A 20,765-nucleotide genomic window follows, 5' to 3' on the forward strand; every position below is an offset into this window, starting at 1 on the left:
TACAGCATTAGAGTTCTCTAACAGAGGATTCTAAGTAGTGCATCTTTGTTGCTTTATGCCTTCAACCTGTTTCTGACATATGGTGGCCCCAAGACAGGTTCTGGGGGTCCGGACCCCCCCCATTAGAAAAATGAATGGTGTGTGCTGCTGCACCGCCGCACTCAAGCCCCATTATAATGGTGGCACTTAGTCTGGACCCCCCCCCCTCCTAAAATCCTAGCTACGTCCCTGCCCAAGATGTATATATCATGGAATTTTCTTGGCAGGATTTATTCAGAGAGGGTTTGCGCTCTACATGGGGCAACCTTTGTGCCACTTCGGGAAGCTCCAATTGATACAAAACATGGCAGCCAGACTGGTCGCCGGAAAATCCAAGTTCGACCATATTACACCTATTTTAAAATCACTACATGGGCTGCCTATTAGCTTCCGGGCACAGTACAAGGTGTTGGTTATCACCTATAAAGCCCTACATGGCCTGGGTCCAGTCTACTTGAAGGAACGCCTCCTCCCATACAATCCTTCCCGTACACTCCGATCCTCTGAGAAAAACCTTTTACAAGCGCTGGTTTGAGCTCTAGTTTCTTAATCTAACACTCAAACCACATTACACCTCAACTGTGTGTGTGTGTATGTGCGTGTGCGTGCACCTTCATGTCACCTGTTGACTTATGGCAACCCCATGAATTTCATATGGCTTTCTTAGGCAAGGAATCCTTAGAGGTGGTTTTGCCAGTTCCTTCCTCTGAAATAGAGCCTACAGCACCTGGTATTCATTGGTGGTCTGCCATGCAAGTACTAACCAGGGCTGACGCTGCTTAGCTTTCAGACTGAGAGAGAATCTGGTGCCAGTAGGTAATTTAGACACCCAACTAACCAAACTACGGGCCCGAACAGACAGGCCAAAATAAAGCTGCTTTGGGTCACTTTGGAGGTATGCTGTTTAAATGACACACACATCTTAAGGGGCCAAAAGCTGTGCCAAAGCTGCGCTCCAGTCCTTAGGATTGGAGTGTGGCTTTGGCACGGCTTCTGGACTCTCAGGACACATGCAACATTTAAACAGCATACCTCCAAAGTGACCCGAAGCAGCTTTATTTTGGCCTGTCTGTTCGGGCCCTACAAATCCCAGGATTCTATAGGATGAAACCATGGGAGTTAAAGTGTTATCCAAATGCTGTAATTGTCTAGTGTGGTTTCATCAAAGCTTTTTTTCTCTCCTCTTTTCTTTGAACTGTTTCTGTACAATCTAATCCTTATAAGAACTTCTTCCTTCTCTTCTCAGTGAAGGATGTCAAACCAGGAAACCTCTAGCATCATGTTCCTTTTTATCCAAACTAAGAAGTTGTATATACCACATTGCAAACATGCAATGGTTAATGGAGTGCACCAAAGAATTCCAAAAGAAAATCATGAGGAGTTTTATAGACTATAGCAAAGCCTTAGACCACATAGACCAAGAAAAGCTATGGAATACACCTAAAGACATTGAAGTGCCACTACATTTGATAGTCCTGATTAGCAATCTATACCTAGGACAAGAGACTGCTGGTAGAACAGAATATGGGGAAACAAAATTGTTTCCAATTTGCACAGGAGTCAGGAGAGACTGCACCTTACCTCCCTACTTGTTTGGCTTGTATGTAGAAAATATCATACAAAGAGCAGGTTTAGCCTCAGAAGAAGGAATGAAGATAGGAGTAAGGGATGTCAAGATATGTGGATGACAGCATACTACTAGCATAAAACATCACAGACTTGGAACAATTACTAAGGAAGGTCAAGGAAGAAAGTGCAAAGGTGGGCTTACAGTGGAATAGGAAAATAACAAAAATAATGGACACAGACGATATACACAAATTCAACCTAGATAATGAGGTAATAAAAATAGTTAAAGATTTCCCATACATTGGATCAAATATCAGTCAGAACGGAGACTACAGTCAAGAAATCAGAAGAAGACTATTAATGGGAAGGGCAGCCATGAAAGAACTTGATAGAATCCTAAAATGTAAAGATATACAACTGAGCACCCAAGTTAGAATTGTCCAAGCCATCACCATGTATAGATGTGAGAGCTGGACAGTGAAGAAGCCGATAAGAAAATAAATTAATTTGAGATGTAGTGCTGGAGAAGAGCGTTGAGGATACCGTGAACAACCAAAAAGACAAACAAATATATCCAACAAGAGATCCAAGCTTGAAATCTCCCTGGAAGCCAAGATGATGAAATTGAGGCTGTTATGTTTTGGCCACATCATGAAAAGACATGACTGATTAGACAAGACAATAATGCTAGGGAAGAAACAAGGTAGCAGAAAAAGAGGAAGACTGCACACCAGATGACTAGATTCAATCAGGGAGGTCATGGGCCTGAATCTGCAGGACCTAAGCAAAATAGTAGAGCATAGGGGGGACTGGAGATGTCTCTTCCTCAGAATCACCATGAGTTGGGGTTGACTTGAAGGATGTTAACAATAACAATGTACTGAATTCTGAATGGTCCAGGATATTACATCAGCATCAGAATGTAGTTTTGAATATCCCTGAGGTGGAAGCCCTATTTTTCTGGTTCAAAATGAGGCATTAAACGGGGGTTTATTAGAACAGGGGTAGGCAGAAGGTAGATCTGGATTTGCTGGTTGCTCTCTTGTTGATCAACAAGGCTTTCTGTCTCCCAGTTATCAGTTACCCAGCATTAAGTTAACCTAAATTAGGAAGGAAACAATTATGTCGCCCATATTGTTAATTTATTGGAAACTAGAAACTCTTACTGATTGGATTCAGATCACCTAGATTTACTGTAGATGGTGCTCTGCCCTTAAATCCATCCCTAGTTTAGAGTGCCAAAGATACCCATGCAGCATTTTTAAAATCAGAGTTGCAGTTGTTGTTTTTAATTGATAATAAAACCCAATCTGAATTCACACAGAAGTGATTTATTTTTGTTGTTTTTCCCCTCTTTAGGTCCAGCAACAACAGCAGCAGCAACAACAACAGCAGCAGCAACAACAGCAGCAGCAGCAGCAACAACAACAGACCTCAAATAAGCGTCCCAGCAACAGCACCCCTCCACCAACACAGCTGAATAAAATCAAATATTCAGGGGGACCCCAGATTGTAAAGAAGGAGCGACGGCAGAGCTCCTCTCGTTTCAACTTGAGTAAAAACCGGGAGCTTCAGAAACTCCCTGCCCTTAAAGGTGAGAATGGCAGCCACATTTTCATTACCAAGTGAGGTGTGACTGTAGGAAGAAAGGGCCTTTTCACTGGTGGCCCACTGTCTGGGAAGCTCTCTTAGAGAATCATTATGGTCTTCTTGGTGCCTTTGGTGCTTTTCTTTCTCTCAGGTAGTTCAAGAATTATTTATGTTTCTTTGCTGTTGCTTCTATCTTCCTTTGTGTTTTTTTCCAAAATTATTTTTGCTGATGGTTTTATCTTCATTTTATTGTGTGCTATTTCTGTTTACTGTTCGTTTTGTACTTTAAAAAGGAGTATGTTTGGTACTCTTTGCAGATAACTTCTTTCATGGGGTGGATTAAAAATAAATAAATGAATCTGGGAGCCTTTGAGCTAGCAAACAGTGGCTAGTTCATCTGTGTGCTGCATGGGAAGGTTTATGCAGGTAAGGACAGGATTGATTGAGCAGTGAGTCATGCTGACTCAAGAAGTAATTGCAGTGCTGAAAGGAAAGCAACTCCTAACTATTGGGAGGCATCATGCTTTACTGTCTTTAAGATTTTCAGTGAGCTGTCTTTTGGAAGAAAAGACTACCATTGTAATTATCTGTCCTTGTAGAAAGCTGCAAGCAGGACAATTAACCCTTTTACTGTTTTATTATGGAGTCTGTGCCAAAGAAGCCCCAGATTCACATTCAGAATAAATTATGCCAGTATTCACCATCAGAATTAAGTTCTGCAAATGATGTAATGCAGCTTTCCTTAGAACCTTACACCCTGTGCTCTCTTTCATTGGGATGCTCAGACATGCTCTTACATTTGGGGTTACTCTGTTTCCAGCTGGAAGAAAGGCTGCTATGCTTGATTGAACAAATGAACCTCATTAATAGGTGTAAATGTACAGGTTGTGGTAGAGTAAGTAGCTAATAGATTACTTGGTGGTGTGTGAATGTTCTGTTGCAACCTGTGGGTTACTTGTGTTTATCCAGAGATCATAAGATCTGTAATGTTGGTGATGTTATATGGGACTGTCTTTCTTAAGATGATTAGAATGTATTGTTTCTCTGCCATGGAGTTAATCTAGTATATCCGTGATATAAATTGAACATCCAGATTTTCCCTGGTTCTGTGGACTGTACATTGTCTTCAGACTGAAAAAACAAACAAACCCCAGAGCATGTAGTAGTGGTGTCTGCCTATATTTACAAAGAACCAAAGTAGTTCATCTGTGGAAGCTGGTTAATTTTGCACCTAAAATGAATTGTTTATATCAGCATTGGCTGGTTTAAATTGAGTGATTTATACAACAAAACACTTCTGTATTTTAAAATTGATTATTCATATTTTTAAAAGTCTGGCTATTGTTACTATTTTCCAACAGGAACAACAATGACTGTTTGAATTTAAACATTTTAACTTTAACCATTTATTGTCAATTGCTCATTGTTAGACCAGTATCCAGTGTCAGTTGCTTCTTTTTAATAACTTTATTTTATAGTGCAAGAAATGCCATTCAGCAACAAATCCTTCAATTAACATAGATGCATCCAAAACAACCTACTTTAAAAGAACTATATATAGGCTACCAACTAGTCAATGTAATTTCCAAGGTTTTGTTGAAAGATGTAAATCTTATCAAAATCTAATAACTTTGGATTGTTACTGTTAGAAAGCATTAAAACATGGTTAGAATCATAGAATCATAGAGTTGGAAGAGACCACAGGGGCCATCCAGTCCAACCCCCCTGCCATGCAGGAAATCACAATCAAAGCATCCCCGACAGATGGCCATCCAGCCTCTGCTTGAAGACCTCCAAAGAAGGAGACTCCACTACACTCCGAGGGAGTTTGTTCCACTGTCGAACAGCCCTTACTGTCAGGAAGTTCCTCCTAATGTTGAGGTGGAATCTCTTTTCCTGCAGTTTGCATCCATTGCTTCGGGTCCTAGTCTCTGGAGCAGCAGAAAACAAGCTTGCTCCCTCCTCAATATGACATCCCTTCAAATATTTGAACAGGGCTATCATATCACCTCTTAATCTTCTCTTCTCCAGGCTAAACATCCCCAGCTCCCTATGTCGTTCCTCGTAGGGCATGGTTTCCAGACCTTTCACCATTTTAGTCACCCTCCTTTGGACACGCTCCAGTTTCTCAATGTCCTTTTTGAATTGTGGTGCCCAGAACTGGACACAATATTCCAGGTGGGGCCTGACCAGAGCAGAATATAGTGGCACTATAGCTTTCTAATAACAAATATTGTTTCATAGTATTACTGTAATCAACAGGATTCAATTTTTTCACCATTAAAACATTAATGAAAAAAAGTGGTTTAAACAAAAAAAGTTTTTTGTTTTTGTTTTCCCATCGCTGGTCTAAGTTAGCTTTGCCCAAATCTTCTCTTCCTACTCTCCTTACCAAGCATCCAAGCACCGTCTGCCTCTCAAAGTGTGCAGTGGGCTTGAACACCATCCAGTATCTTGACCTACATTTTGAGTTTGCTGTATGTATTTTCGTATGCATGTTTGTATGAGCAAAATGTGAGACAGAAAAAAAGGGGAGTAGCACAAGACCATGTGCTCAAAATATTTAGAGGAACTAAAGCTGCATGTACACTGCATAAAGTGTCAGGAAAAAGCCACATGGGATATATAGTCACAAGAAATATAATATGTATATGGATGTATTTGAAAGTAACATGACACAGCAAAAGCAATTGAAATGTCACATAGGTGTTGCATATAATGTAATTAGAAGGTCCTAAAAGCCAAGGACATATGTGGCAAGGACAAAGTGAAAAGGTGCAAATTGATATCACCTGAAAGTCATTGAGTGGACAGTAATGTATGATGCAATGTGAGGTAAAGATTGAGCCAAGTATTGTATGTCAATCATAATGTATGTACACGCCCAGGAGGTGGCAACTGTATAATGAATAGAGAGACAAATGTCTATATAAGCAACAATGTATGGCAATACTTTTTGTGGGTATTGAGGAGTATAGTAGTGTGGGTTTTGTGAGTAGTGAATTGTTTTGTGCATAGTGTATATATTAGAATAAAAGTAAATCTTTAAAGAAGACTACTGTGTTGACTGGTGTCTTGAGAGCAGAACAAGAACCAGCAGATTCCAGAGAAGATTAGAAGACATCTTCAGCCAATTCTCAGAGCTACTGGTCAAGCTGATTGTTCTTCCGCTAACCAGGGGGTGAGAGTGAAAGCCAGGAGAAGAGCTGCAACTCCCATCATCCCTAACATAAAGAATCTGGTTTGACACCACTGTAACATAGCTCAATACTATGGAATTCTGGGAAATGTAGTTTTGTGAGATATTTAGCTTTCTCTGTCAGGGAGCTTTGGTGCAACAACAAACTATAGTTTTCAGAGTTCTATGGCATTGGGCCATGGCAGTTTCAAATTGGATTATTTCTGCAGTGCAGGTGCAGCCTAAATGCCTCAATTCTATTTTCAGTTGCATCTGAGATACAATTTCAGTAGGTCCAGTTACTTGGTAGGATTCAAAAAATAGCTCTGTTGATTGAATATGAAGGATAAAGCATTGAGAGAGAGTAGGGTAGCTTGTTCAATAGAGACAGGTTTACATGGCAGAGAAGGCTGTTTTTCTGGTTGCTGTTGAAAAAAATCTTGAACTAGATAAAGCAGGAATGTGAGGATGTCTGGTTCATGGACCTAATCCATCCAATGGAGGTGACAGAACCTGGCGTGCAGAGCCTTCCTGCTAGATCAGTGGTTCCCAGCCAGTGGGTCGGGACCCCTTGGGGGTCCAATGACCCTTTCATGGGGGTCGCCTAAGACCATTGGAAAACACCTATTTAATTACAGTTATGAAGTAGCAACAAAAATAATTTCATGAGTTTGGGTCACCACAACATGAGGAACTGTATTAAAGGGTCGCGGCATTAGGAAGGTTGGGAATCACTGTGCTAGATTCTTTTTAAACTGGATAAAGTGTGACAGACTAGAGGTGAGAAATCTGTCTGGCTATCCAAATATTTTGGTCTATAGCTCGAATCGCCTTCATCCAGTATTGCCAATGTTAAGGAGTTGTGGACGTTAAAAGCTAGAGGGCAGGCAGTAGCAGTATAATAATAATCTCTATCTCTCTGTGTCTCCGACTGATACAGTAACTAAGGATGGCACCTCCCCTCTGGATGCCTGCCTGGAGTCAGTAATGGGCTGGATGAGGGAAAACAAACTCAAGCTGAATCCAGAGAAAACGGAGGTACTCGTGATAGGCACCCAAAGTCCAGATAAGGAAATTTGTCACCCTATCCTTAACGAGGTTATGCTTCCCCTAAAGGATAAAGTTTGCAGTCTGGGAGTACTCCTGGACTCATTTCTACAGTTATCATCTCAAGTAGATGCGATGGCCAAGAGTGCTTGGTACTACTTTCGGCTGATACACCAACTGTGTCCCTGTCTGGACCGAAAGGACCTTGAAACTGTAGTACATGCACTGGTAACCTCTCGCTTGGATTTCTGTAATGCGCTCTACATGGGGCTACCTTTGTACCAGGTTTGGAAGCTTCAGCTAGTCCAGAACGCTGCAGCCAGATTGGTCACAGGTACTTCAAGATCAGACCATATAACACCTATATTAAAATCTCTCCACTGGCTGCCTATTAGCTTCCGGGCGCAATACAAAGTGTTGGTTGTTACCTATAAAGCCCTACATGGCTTGGGCCCGAGTTACTTGAGGGAGCGCCTCTCCCTACATAATCCGCCCCGCACCCTCAGAACAACGGAGAAATACCTACTTGAATACCCCAGGGTAAAATTAGCAACAACTCATCTTTTTCAGATAGCATACTCTCCTGATTCTCTTTAAAGATAGTAACCCTAATTAAGATCAGGATGTCCAACCACAACTGATAGTTTTTAATTGTTCTGTAGATGGTTTTAGACTTTTATTGAATTGTGTGAAATTGTTGATGTAACTGTTGATGTAATTGTTGTTATAGTGTATTGCTTTGTATTGTGACATGTGTCACATAGCTTGCACAGTGTGAACCGCTTTGATTAGGAGGAAAAGCGGTATACAAACAAAAGTTTTATTTATTATTATTATTTGCTCAAGTGCAAATAAGACAAATACATATTAAAGTAATCAATCCAAATTTAAAACATGGTGAGCCAAAGGCTTACCACATTGATAATAGACCTTTGGTCTGATCCAACAAGACAGTTCTGTTGATGAGCAGTATGCTTCTGATAGATTATTTTTATTATATCCATAATTCTTTACGTTTTTTGTTATAGTCAAAGTACTACTACACATATTTTATATTTGTATTTGCACGAGACCCAGTGTAGTGTAGTGGTCTGAGTGTTGAACCAGGACACTGGGAGACCAGAGTTTGAATCCCTGCTCAGCCATGGAAGCCCCACTGTGTGGCCTTGGGCAAGTCACACTCTCTCAGCCTGAGATGGAGGCAAAGGCGACCCCCCCAAGTCTGTTCAAGAAAACCCCATGATTGCTTTGCCTTTGGGTCACCATAAGTCTGAAACGATTTGAAGGCACACAACAACAATTTGCAATAACGGCCTCATAAGGTAGGCTAGTAAAAGTTATACTCCCATATTTAAGAATATGGAGGGTCACATCTTGAGAGTGAATAGCTGGCCTCTGGTATTCCCCAGTGGTTCATGAATGAAATGAACTAGGAATGCCTTGATTCACAGTTCATTCTCTTTACTTGAAACACCAGCTCTCAGCTGAGATTTTCCAGAGCAGAATCTAGCTCTCAGCTGAGGTTTTGCAAAGCAGAAGGGACTATATTGCCCTGCAAGGAGAAAGTAGCAAGAAGAGCAAGTGATATAAGGACTGTAGGTCAGATGTAAAGCTCATGCTTTGAATGCAGAGGTCATAGGTTCATACCTGACATCTTCAGCCAGGATTGCATCCTACCTGATATTCTGGAGAAAAATCCTGTTTGTAAAACTGACCCTGCTATTTAGATTGACAACAGTGGGGCGGGGGCGGGGGCGGGGGCGGGGGCGGGGGGGCCTAAATATTTTTGGATTACAGCTCCCAGACTCTACAGCCAGCAGGACCACTACCCATGTTAGCTGGGGGATTCTGGGAGCTATAGTCCGGAAAGTAACTAGGAAGGAAGAGCCAAAGCCCTGGTGCAGCCCTCAAGAAAGCTCTTATTGTACTCCCAACGAATAAATGTGAAAAATAATCATAATATGATTTATTTATATTCTGCTTTTTCTCAGAGGAATCAAAGTGGATTACAACATGATAGATGAAAAAAATGATAGGACCAAGAGAAGGGCCTTCCCTAAAGATCTGAGAGCATGTCATCTTCATACCCACAAGGTTTTGAAGTTGAATTGACATTCTCATAGACAAATGGCTTATGTAGGTCTGAGTCTGGATTCTTCATTCAAAACATTCATCTGAGAAAGTAAACTTAAGTCTACAAAAGCTCATGCTACCAACTTTTTCCTTTCAGTTAGTCTCAAAGGTGCTACAAGATCCCTTTGCGTACTGCATAAGTAAAAAATGTGATGGACAGCAACATCAGAACAGCTGCTTTGTTATCATAGGAACATAGGCCAGATCCTCAGCCTATCTAGTCCAGTATTGTTGACTTCAAAACTTGCAGTTACTTTGTTGTGTTTCTGTTAGCAAGTGAAAATTTTCCTACAGTCCTTTAAGGAATGGAAAGAACTGCAAAGTGTTTGAATGGTGTGCTGTTGTGCTGATTTTAATGTATTGTCTTTTAGTAGATTTAATTTAAAGTTTTTATTGGATTCTATTCTTTAATTGTTTTGTAACAGTATCTTTTTAAGCATTTTGAGTTTCTAAATGTTTTTAATTGTACTTGTTTTGATCTTTGTAAGATGCTTTCAGTACAATATTGGGAAAAGGAAGTATGAGGATGATGGCAAGAGCTTTTTGGTACAAGAGAGATGACCCCTCTTTTGCCTTTTGTCCTCTTCTGTCAGATGCGCCTCCTCACGAACGGGAAGAGCTCTTCATTCAGAAGTTGCGACAATGCTGCGTCCTCTTTGACTTTGTCACAGACCCACTCAGTGACTTGAAGTTCAAAGAAGTGAAGCGAGCAGGTCTCAATGAAATGGTGGAGTACATCACACATAATCGGGATGTTGTCACAGAGGCCATTTACCCTGAAGCTGTTATCATGGTAAGACTGACCTGTTTTTCCAGGTGTGGCTCCAGGCAGCACTTCTCAGAAGCAGTGAATCAGGAGAAATGTGCATTCAGAGCCTCCCTTAGAAGTAGCTCAGTTGGGGGTTGGAATGTAATTGGGTAGCTGGAGAGAGTCAGCATCTTGGGTAAATGTCAGCCGGAGTGACAGCGTTCATCACTTGCTGACAGGCTGAAAGTGACAGGTAATAGCTTGAGAGGTGGGTATAAAACTGTGCATAGAATATAGAATGGATGGAGGATGTTTGTCATTGCTGTAGCTCAGTGGCAGAGCACTTGCTTTGCATGCAGATGGTTCAAGGTTCAATCCCTGGTATCTCCAGGTAGGGATAAGAAAGATTCTTGCCTGAAATCCTGGAGAGAGCCACTGCCAGACAGTGGTAGGTAAACCAATGATCCTATTCAGTATCAGAAAGCTTTCCAAATCTCATTATAGCCTATAGAAATCTAGATTTTGTCAGATCTATTAGGGTTTTATATTAGGGTTTTGCTGGATGTTTGTTACTTTTTGGCTTTCCAGTGGTTGGTGGGTTGGAGGAATTTGTGAGAAAACTTAAAGTATGTTAGTGGTCTTTTAATAAGGAAGAACTAGATCAAGCCATGAAAGCAAGCTAACAAAACCTCTCTAGAATACTGCATCTGTCAGTTTTCAGTGAATCTCTTCCGGACACTTCCCCCATCATCCAACCCAACGGGAGCAGAATTTGATCCTGAGGAAGATGAACCTACACTAGAAGCTGCTTGGCCACACCTCCAGGTAACAAATTAAAATTAATTTTATTGCATTTATATGTCACTTTTCCTCCAGTGCTGATGCTCAAGGCAGTGTAGATCAGATTCTCAGGCTCTCACCCATTCAGGTACAGACTGGAGCTTTTTCTTTTGCTTTACTAAGTTGCCGCATCATATGACTTCATTAGATCTGGTCCCAACTAGTCTCTTTTTTAGGTCAGTAGAGAGCAAACAATGTCCAGTTTTGCTGGTGTGGGGCAGTGATAAGAATATTGGCTTAGGAGTAGGGAAAGTTGGGTTCAAATCATCATTTAGTGGTGAAGCCCACTGGGTGATCTTTCTTAGCCCATCTGCTACACAGGGTTTGTATGAGGATTAATGTGGAAAGAAAAAAATGTAGATTATTGTGAGCTCATTTGAGATAAAGATAAATAAATGAACTGTCTACATGTGAAAGAGAAAAAAATCACAGCCAATCGAAAAGATCAGTATACGCTGATCTTTCTAAGTATAAATTTCATATAGTATATTTTACTGACTTTTTTTTTTTAGATTTCCTATAATGCTAAGTGAACAAGGCTAGGAACACTTTCTGAGGATCACCAGAAGTTGAGAAAGTGACTTTTTGGGATAGAAGTTACAAAATAGCTATTGGCTATTCTGGCTGGGGATTCTGGGCTCCCAGAAAGTAACTTTCCCAACTCTTGGAGATGACTTACTCTGAGGCACCCCACTTGACCGGTGCTCAGTTGCTAGGAAGCCAATCTCTCCAAATGTGTACTTTGCAATAAAAATGCATTGTGTGGGACTTTCAGTCAGTTTGTGTTGGCATGTAATTACTGCTCCAACCACAGTGATAATGTAGGCCTTTAATCACTGAATTAGGACCTTACTGAGATTAATTGTCTACATTTCCACTGTTTTCTTTCACAAAGTTCTTGTGATATATCTGTTCTTTCACTGGCTGAGAAAAGTATAAAAACTTTCTCTGGAGATATCTTTTCAGTTTGTCTTTCCAATGCGTTGTATCTCTCTGATACTACATATATCCTTTTTTCCCTTAATTTTTTTTCACACAATAGTGATGATCTTATCCTCATTCTGTCTTGTCTCCCATTTCATCACCTCCTTTATATTTTGAAGACCTGTCACTCTAAAGTTGTATAGTTATAAAAACTATTCCTTTTGGCTTTCCAGGAACTATTTTCAAATTTATGATGTAAGCTACTCATTATATAAACTTCCCATCCTTGAGGCAGGCCTTTTCGCTTCCAGATGTTTTTCAGGTGCCCAGCATGTTCATCTAGTTAAATGTGTGTTTGATCCATTAAAAATCTATCAGTATCTGAATCCAGTGTTAACTCCCAACTCCTTTCCTAGGGCTGCTCATACTGGCTCTCAGCTTGTTATCCTTCCATTGACAGGTGAAAAGCATTTTATTCTGACAGGCTTTGGGGCACTGTTGATAAAGAAATAGGTTTTAATAGTATGCTGTATGATTTATTTCTTGCCTTTATAATGGATATATTTTATGTTATTTTAATTATATTGGTAATTTAATTACCTGTTATATCTCACTTTTTTCACTTTCTGTTTGTTGAAACACATTGGCCTTAGAAATAGTTAGGAACTGATGTCGAAGCAGGAAAGAATAGGCTAGAAATACCTTACGATCGGCTTGTAAATAATCCTTCTCTTTCTCTTTGTCTCCACAATCTTCTTAGCTGGTATATGAATTCTTTTTGAGGTTCCTGGAATCACCAGACTTCCAACCAAACATAGCCAAGAAATATATTGACCAGAAGTTTGTACTGTCAGTAAGTAGTTTTACAGTTTCTTTCCACCGTGTTTTTAGACAGCTCTGAACAGCTTCCTGTTTTGACTAAAACTCCCAGAATCACCAGCCAGCATGACCTTTTCCCATGTCCTGGAGAGTTCTGGAAGTTGTAGTCCATAAAGGATACTCGTAAAAGTTTGCTTTTAGTCCCACTTCACTTTGCACCTGAGTTGAAAGTAGAGATAGTCTTGATGAGTGGATGTAGAAAAGTAGTCTGAAAGGTCTCTAGAGAAGCTGGAAGAGTTGGCGGGGTGAAAAACAATTATCTCAAGGAAGCATACACATCTGATTGTGTCTTTGGTGGTTAACTGATTATATATTCATTTTAGCAATATTGGTTCTCCAAAGGTTCATGTGCATCACATCTTCTTGGCTTTTTTTACCACTTTCTTCATTTTCACTGGATTATACATAAGCATTACATTTACCATGTTTAATGATTGGATTTTATATCTTTGATAAATTCTAGATTTAATATGGTTTCTTTACAGGAAGTGACAGTGAGTTGTGTAACGTCATATGAATGTGTAGTTCTATGAAGAATATATTTTAAAAAACAAATGTTGTCTGAGATGCTGATGAATGTAAGTCAGATGTAAGAGACAAAATATTGCTGCGTGTGGGTTACAATAGGTGTTTTTGGTTTGATCAGTGCCTCTAGTGTAAAGTTGCTTCAGAACATCGTCTGGTCTAAATCTAATTCGTAGTTCTAATTAGAGAAGACCCACAAAAAGTCAACATGGGTTTCAGAGAAACAAGTCATGCCAGAAAAATCTAATCTCTTTTTTTGACAAAATTACTAGCTTGGTAGATGAAGGGAATATCTTGATTTCAGTAAGGCCTTTGACAAGGTTTCCCATGACATTCTTGCAAACAAGCTAATGAAATGTGGGCTAGACAACGTAGCTGTCACGTGGATTTGTAACTGGTTGACTGGCCGAACCCAAAGGGTGCTCAACAATGGCTCCTTTTCATCCCGGAGAAAAGTGACCAGTGGGGTCCCACAGGGCTCTGTTCTGGGCCCTGTGCTATTCAACATCTTTATCAATGACTTGGATGACAGAATTGGAGGCATACTTATCAAATTTGCAGATGACACCAAATTAGGAGAAGTAGCTAATACCGCAGAGGACAGGATCAAAATTCAAAATGACCTTAATAGATTAAAAAGCTGGGCCAAAGCTAACAAAATGAATTTTAACACAGAGAAATGTAAGGTACTGCACTTAGGCGGGAAAATGAAATGCACAGATATAGGATGGGTGACACCTGGCTGAACGAGACTACATGTGAAAGGGATCTAGGAGTCCAAGTAGACCGCAAATTGAACTTGAGTCAACAGTGTGATGCAGCAGCTAACAAGGCCAATGCGATTTTAGGCTGCATCAATAGAAGTATAGCGTCTAGCTCAAGGGAAGTAATAGTGCCGCTCTGTTCTGCTCTGGTCAGATCCTGGAATATTGTGTCCATTTCTGGGCACCACAATTTAAAAAGGATGTTGAGAAACTGGAGTGTGTCTATAGGAGGGTGACTAAAATGGTGAAGGGTCTGAAAAACATTCCCTATGAGGAAAGTCTCAGGGAGCTGGAGATGTTTAGCCTGGAGAAGAGACGATTAAGAGGTGATGCGATAGCACTGTTTAAATATTTGAAGGGATGTCATATTGAGGAGGGAACAAGCTTGTTTTCTGCTGCTCCAGAGAACAGAACCTGGAGCAATGGATGCAAACTGCAGGAAAAGAGATTCCACTTCAACATTAGGAGGAATTTCCTGACAGTAAGGGCTGTTCAAAAGTGGAACACACTCCCTCGGAGTGTAGTGGAGTCTCCTTCCTTGGAGGTCTTTAAACAGAGGCTGGATGGATGTCTGTCGGGTATGCTTTGATTGTGGTTTCCTGCATGGCAGGGGGTTGGACAGGATGGCTCTTGTGGTCTCTTCCAACTCTATGATTCTATGTAGTTTAGAGATGAGATGCAGAATGAAGTGTGAAAAGCACGGCTATCTGTGTTTATTCTTTGTGTGTTGGTCCTCATGGTGCAGGGGATGATTAAATCATTCTTCCACAGCTGCTGGACCTGTTTGACAGTGAAGATCCCAGAGAACGGGACTTTCTGAAAACCATTTTGCATAGGATTTATGGGAAGTTCTTGGGCCTCCGAGCATATATACGACGGCAGATCAACAATATATTTTACAGGTAACTATTGGCTGGCTGATAATTTTCCATCTCTCTGTAGCATTTGCTTATGGAGAATTTTGTCCTGATTTACAGGGTTAGATTAGATTTATTCTGAGTCCTGTTTAGCCCTTTAACTCCCTACATTAGATGTCTTCAGACGAATGACCTTGGGTAGGGGTGGGCAGCTTCCTGGAGATAGAGAGGTAAATTGGATCCCTCGCACTGCACTGGTAGCCAAATCATTGCCACTGAGGTTGTTAGAGCTGCTGTAGTTGTCGCAAAGATTTAAGAACAAATTTGACAGCTCTCTGTTGCCTGAGGATACAGAGTGCCTTTCTGTACTATAGCGTGGCAGTTCGTGTTGCCCAGAGTATCTCTTTCCACAACAGAAAAGAATGCAATAAGGGCTCTGTGTGTGTGTGTGTCTCTGTGTTTGTGTTGCTGAATTTTATCAGTGCCACTTTTTTGGCAAAGTGACAGTGGCCTCAAAAAAATACCAGACTTCACATGCCACTCTTGATTTAGCAGAATTGTGGGATGTGATCTTAAAGTGTGTGGCATTTACAAAAAATCAACAAAATTCAGTCTGTAGTGGAGTCACTTTGCTTCTTTAGTTTCTTTATTGTGTATTTTGCAGAATAAACTTAGATATAGAATCTTCAGCTAGACAGTTGGTGGCCTCACCTCGTACTGTAGAGTAATCTTAATATTCTCCTACAAAACTACAACAACAACAACAACAACAAACAAACCCTATGAATTTACATCATTTCCCTGCTCATCACTTTTCAGTGGAGTTGAGATTGGGAAAATAGTTGTCTTTTTCCTTAGATTTTTGTCCTTTTCTTGAGAAATCACTGATATGAGCAGAGTGAAAACAACTTGCAGGGGTAAATTTTGGAAGTAAATGGGGAAAAAGCAACATTTGTAAGGCATCAATTTAGCAACCATATATTCTCATGTTTCCTGGACAAATCTTAGCTGTAGGTAAGCAGTATTGAATAGAAGAATTAGAGGCAGTTCTTCCAGTTGTTAAGCTGCAGTGTATTGAGGTCCAATGCAATTCCCTTACTCCCAATAGTTCTGTTTATGGCCCCTGTTCACACCCAGCCTTACAGCCTTCTCTTGGGTTCAGTATTTCATGCTCAGAAATATTATTTGTGTGTGTGTGTGTCTTGGGTTTTCCTGGAACAAAATGTGAACATGTAGTATGTATAGAATACATATCAGCTGAAGTTTGGAAATGTTCTTTTTTGGACTACAAAATAGTTCCCTTTTTGGATCTAATCTCCCAGACATGATGGCCAGTGGTCATTCTATCTGAGGGATTCTGGGACTTGTAGTATAAAAAGGAAGCTTTCAGAGTTTTGAATTAGTAGCCCTTGTCCTTGGGAGATTAGCTTCATGGTTGCTGAATTTTGGTATTTGACACTAACTCTTCTCTGTTTTAGATTCATCTATGAAACTGAGCACCACAATGGGATTGCAGAGCTGCTAGAAATTTTAGGGAGGTAAGGGTATTTCTTTCTCTTTCCATTCTGCTGGAAGCTTCTTGGCAGGGATAGGTGGCTATTCCCCAAACAATTAAATGCAGTTTCCATTTTTTAAATACTGCTAGGAGTTATTCCCAAGAAAGCATGCTATGAACTATTTAAGTGAGCCCCCATGAGCTTTACAGATGTTTCCTGCAGGATATCCTGATGATGTGGCAACAGCAAGGTGGGGTTTGAGAACAGCATTGTGTACATGCACACTTGTGTGCATGTGAGTTCTGGATGTTCATGATTCTCTCTGTTTTCCTCAGTATAATCAATGGATTTGCTTTGCCCTTGAAGGAAGAACACAAAATGTTTCTTATCCGGGTCTTGCTACCATTACACAAAGTGAAATCTCTGAGCGTCTACCACCCCCAGGTAAAAAGTTAATTCTGTTAACAATCTATGTGTAGCCCCTCAATGAAAGGCATTTGTCTGACTCTTCTCTTGCTTTTATCCTAGCCAAAATGACCACTTGTCCAGAAATTATTTTTTCCAAGCTCTACCTTTATCTTTCTGTTAACCTATTAGCTGTTCTCAACAAAACTAATGAGGGCACATCAGAAAAATAAAAGGAGTCCTACTGGATCAAACCACAGTCCTGCTTAGTTCCATATTGTGTTGACACAGGTGCCAGGCATATCCCTCTGTGAGGCCTACAAAGAAGACATGAAGGCATTTCCCCCTCACTTGCTGCCCATTTCATCCTGCAACAGTTTTACAACTGTTTTTTGAAACTGCAGAATCTGTACAGCCACATTTGTAATAGCCATTCTGCTCAGATTCTTACTTTTCCAATTCTTAATTCAATTTGTCCTGTTTCTGAACCAGTTTGCATTTTTTAAAAGTTTGCACAAATATTTGACTTTACATTATTAGAATATGCATTTTTCCATAATAAATGCATTTTTGCAGGTTGACCTGATAAGATGGGTGGTAGTCTGCATCAGGAGATGGGATGTAAAGTTCTATTAGGCTCAACTATGCCCCCTCTCTCCTCCTTCATCCTGAGACCACCCAACAGTGGCCATTTAATGGAGATCAGGAGGTTTGGCTCTGTCCTTGTAGCCATACACACAATGTCGATATCATCCTCCAGGATCTATGGAAGATCCTTGAAAGGTCCTGGGAGATGCCTGTACCATTGTGTGTTTGGCTACAGGGACATGGTCAAATGTTCCTCCATCATGCTGAATTTCCCACTAAATGGCTTCTTTAGGCAGGACAGCATGAGGCAGGTGGGTTTTGAGGGGGTTGTGGATCATGGCAGAAGGAAGGCGTTGGATTTCTCTTTGTGCAGTGTCAAGCATGCTAGCCAACATGCTTTGTAAAAAGAAAAATATTTTATACTCATATAGGGATTTCTGTGTGTGCAGAGTGTGATCTTGTGCTTATTTACACAGAGATGAACCCTGCGATAGAATTCATTGCCAAGTAAATGTACATAGGATTGTGAGTTCAGATACAGCTAGTTGTTGTTGTTATTATTATTATTATTATTATTATTATTATTATCTTTTATTTATAAAGCGCTGTAAATTTAGTTGCCATTTGTAATATTATTGTAACAAAAGACTTATTATAAATGCTTAAATGCCATACACAGGCTGCTTGTCTGCCTGTGTTATTTTCATAGTCCCTAAAATCCTTGACTGTACTGTACCCTCCTACAGTTGGCATATTGCGTTGTGCAGTTCTTGGAGAAAGACAGCAGTCTGACTGAACCGGTAAGTATTCCTTTTGTGCCTTTGTAATTCTGGATGCATTGTAAAATGTTTGTAATTCTGGATGCATTGTAAAATGCTTATTGTTCAGCTGTATGTAGTACAGAAATGTGGGGCCAGAGTTGGCTCCATCCAGAATTAAACCTGAGTTGATGGTTTGAGCTGGTGTCTGAAGAGCGGAAGGCAGGATGTACTGTTGGCCTGGCTAGTATAACAAGTCTAAGGGATTCACCAGGATAGACCTTGATCATGGAGTCTGGAAGGATGGCAAGCCTTCTGGCCTGGTGAGATGGAACCATTTGGACCAGCCAAGCTGGAGAAATCAGGAGGTAGCTCACCTGGCTGCCTGTCTGAGCAGGCTAATCAACAGTAGCTGGGCAGCAACAAGTAGCCTTTTTAAAACTGGCCAGATGACTGAGCAGAGAGAAGCCAACAGAGGCAGTCAGCTTGGTTTTACTGGCCAGGTGAGATGAGGTCATGTCCAGCAACCCACTTGGTGACTGTCGAGCCAGAAACTACTCCTGGCTGACAATTGGATATTTCAGCCAATGTGGCAGACCCAGCAATTCTCCTCAGGATGCCAGGAGAGAACAGTAGTAGCCTGCCTTCTGTCCCCTCTTTTCAGGCTACAGACAAAGGGACTTTTTGCAGAGCAGGAATTTCCCAACCTCTGTAAGGGGGAAAGCAATCAACTATGTGATAAAGATGGATTTAAGTGCCCAAGGATTGTAGGACATCAAGAGAATGGCTACCGGAGGGACTGTTTGTCTTGAGTTGCTGAAGGACAGAGACTGGCGCAGTGCCTGTGATATCATAAAGCCTCTGTGGTCTGCAACTATTAATAAAGCATTTCTGGACTGAATCCTACAGTGTAAGCATACAGGCATCAAGGAGCAGGTGGGATTTTAATGTTCCCCTTCCAAAGGAAAACATCACAGCCAGACAAAAGCAGAAGGCAAGGCTCTCACGATTCATTGAGATCTGGCCAACCCAAAGGCTTCACATTGCTGATTACAGGGTCTGACATTGCAGAACTTTCTTCTTCTCCCCTCCTCCCTGCAGTCCTTAGCATGCCTGGAAACCAACTTGCGGGGGGGGGGTCTCCCTGTCCTTCAGAGAGAGTTTAGGGGATGACTGGGTTCAGTAGAGAGAGGAGATCTGCCTTTCTTGTTTCCTGTGATGGGAGCAGTTCCAATTAGTGGAAGTTTCCCAATAGATTCTGGCCTTTGGTTTGAACTTCACACTTGTGACCTGACAGTCAGTGCTGGCACAACACAGAGTGTTTCTGACTGATCTGAAGACAGCATAGAAGTCAATATAAATAGATGCTTCAGTTAATGCAGCAGACTGTCTTCAGATATGTGTGTTATTCAGCCTTTGTGAAAACCAAACTGGAATAACAGTGTTAGCAAGTGACTGTAAATGGGTTTTTGGAGGAGTATGTGTGTCTAAAAATTCCTTTGTTCAAGGTGCTTATGCTAAATGTATTGTAGGATTTGCATTATTAAGTAGGTTTGTTTAAGGGAAAATATTTTATGGCAATATTAATGTCAAAATCAGACTTAAAAATGAGAGCAATTCTCTCATCCAAACAATGTGGAGTGATGGTACCACAGTAAACATACAGAAAAAATGCTGAGGATGCAAAGTAGTAGCAGAATACTTAGAGAATTATCTATATCTCAGATTAAGATTGTTTAGGCAATCTGTTTGTAAAATTTATATCTGTTTCCAGAATGGTAATATAAGCTGACTTTTTGAGATATCTGACAAAAGCTAGAGGAAAAAAAAAACAGTACAGTGAGTATTGTTTGAAAGATTCTTTCTTTAAACCATTTGCTAACAGTCAGACATCTGAACCAAACGAATCTTTAAAATAATAATATATATATCAAATTTCAGGCTTTTTGCTGATTAAAAGTGTGCTCCATAGTTTAATATTGTACAGTAGTTGATTAATCTACTGGTTAAATCAGTTAAAGTGTATGTTTCTTGCTTTCTCAGTGAAATTACTATGTTTTCATGAGACACTTCGTTCATTACTCTGTGGCAGTACATATTGTAGATCACACCTTAACAGACCTTGGAAAAAATGCTCTTGATGGAGCTAAATTGGGCTGTTAGTTCCAGTTGAAGTAAATGTATTAAACCAATGGAATTATATATTTACCACATTTGTATTGCTTTGGGGTGTGTGCTCTAGTTGCAACTAACAGTTGGATTTAGTTATTGGACCACCACTCCCAAAAGCCCCTAGCCAATGTGGCAAGTAGCCACACTGGCTGGAGGAATCTTGGGGTGTCCTAGAAAATAACTTTTCCAAGTTCTTTTTCTGCATTCCAGTGAAAGGCACAAGAGGCATTGAGATGCAACATCACATTATGGC

At 40.6% G+C, this 20,765-nt stretch overlaps 1 protein-coding gene across 6 annotated transcripts in view; it reads left to right on the forward strand.

Annotated features, from left to right (window-relative positions):
- Window positions 1-20,765, forward strand: part of PPP2R5D (protein phosphatase 2 regulatory subunit B'delta) — a 73,242-nt gene that overhangs the window by 25,496 nt on the left and 26,981 nt on the right. For all 6 annotated transcript variants that reach the window (XR_016281676.1, XR_016281677.1, XM_089529089.1 and 3 more), the window contains exons 3-10: window positions 2,968-3,202; window positions 10,150-10,349; window positions 11,019-11,129; window positions 12,829-12,921; window positions 15,008-15,138; window positions 16,572-16,631; window positions 16,925-17,033; window positions 18,329-18,382. Coding sequence is in view for 4 of the 6 variants with exons in the window: in XM_089529089.1 (XP_089385215.1) it covers window positions 2,968-3,202; window positions 10,150-10,349; window positions 11,019-11,129; window positions 12,829-12,921; window positions 15,008-15,138; window positions 16,572-16,631; window positions 16,925-17,033; window positions 18,329-18,382 (993 nt within the window). In the remaining 2 variants the exon portion in view is untranslated. The remainder of the gene's footprint in view (window positions 1-2,967; window positions 3,203-10,149; window positions 10,350-11,018; window positions 11,130-12,828; window positions 12,922-15,007; window positions 15,139-16,571; window positions 16,632-16,924; window positions 17,034-18,328; window positions 18,383-20,765) is intronic.

The sequence above is a fragment of the Sceloporus occidentalis genome, unplaced genomic scaffold, assembly GCF_023333645.1.
Source record: "Sceloporus occidentalis isolate IW3139 unplaced genomic scaffold, rSceOcc1.0.p SCAF_6, whole genome shotgun sequence".
Lineage (NCBI taxonomy): Eukaryota > Metazoa > Chordata > Lepidosauria > Squamata > Phrynosomatidae > Sceloporus > Sceloporus occidentalis.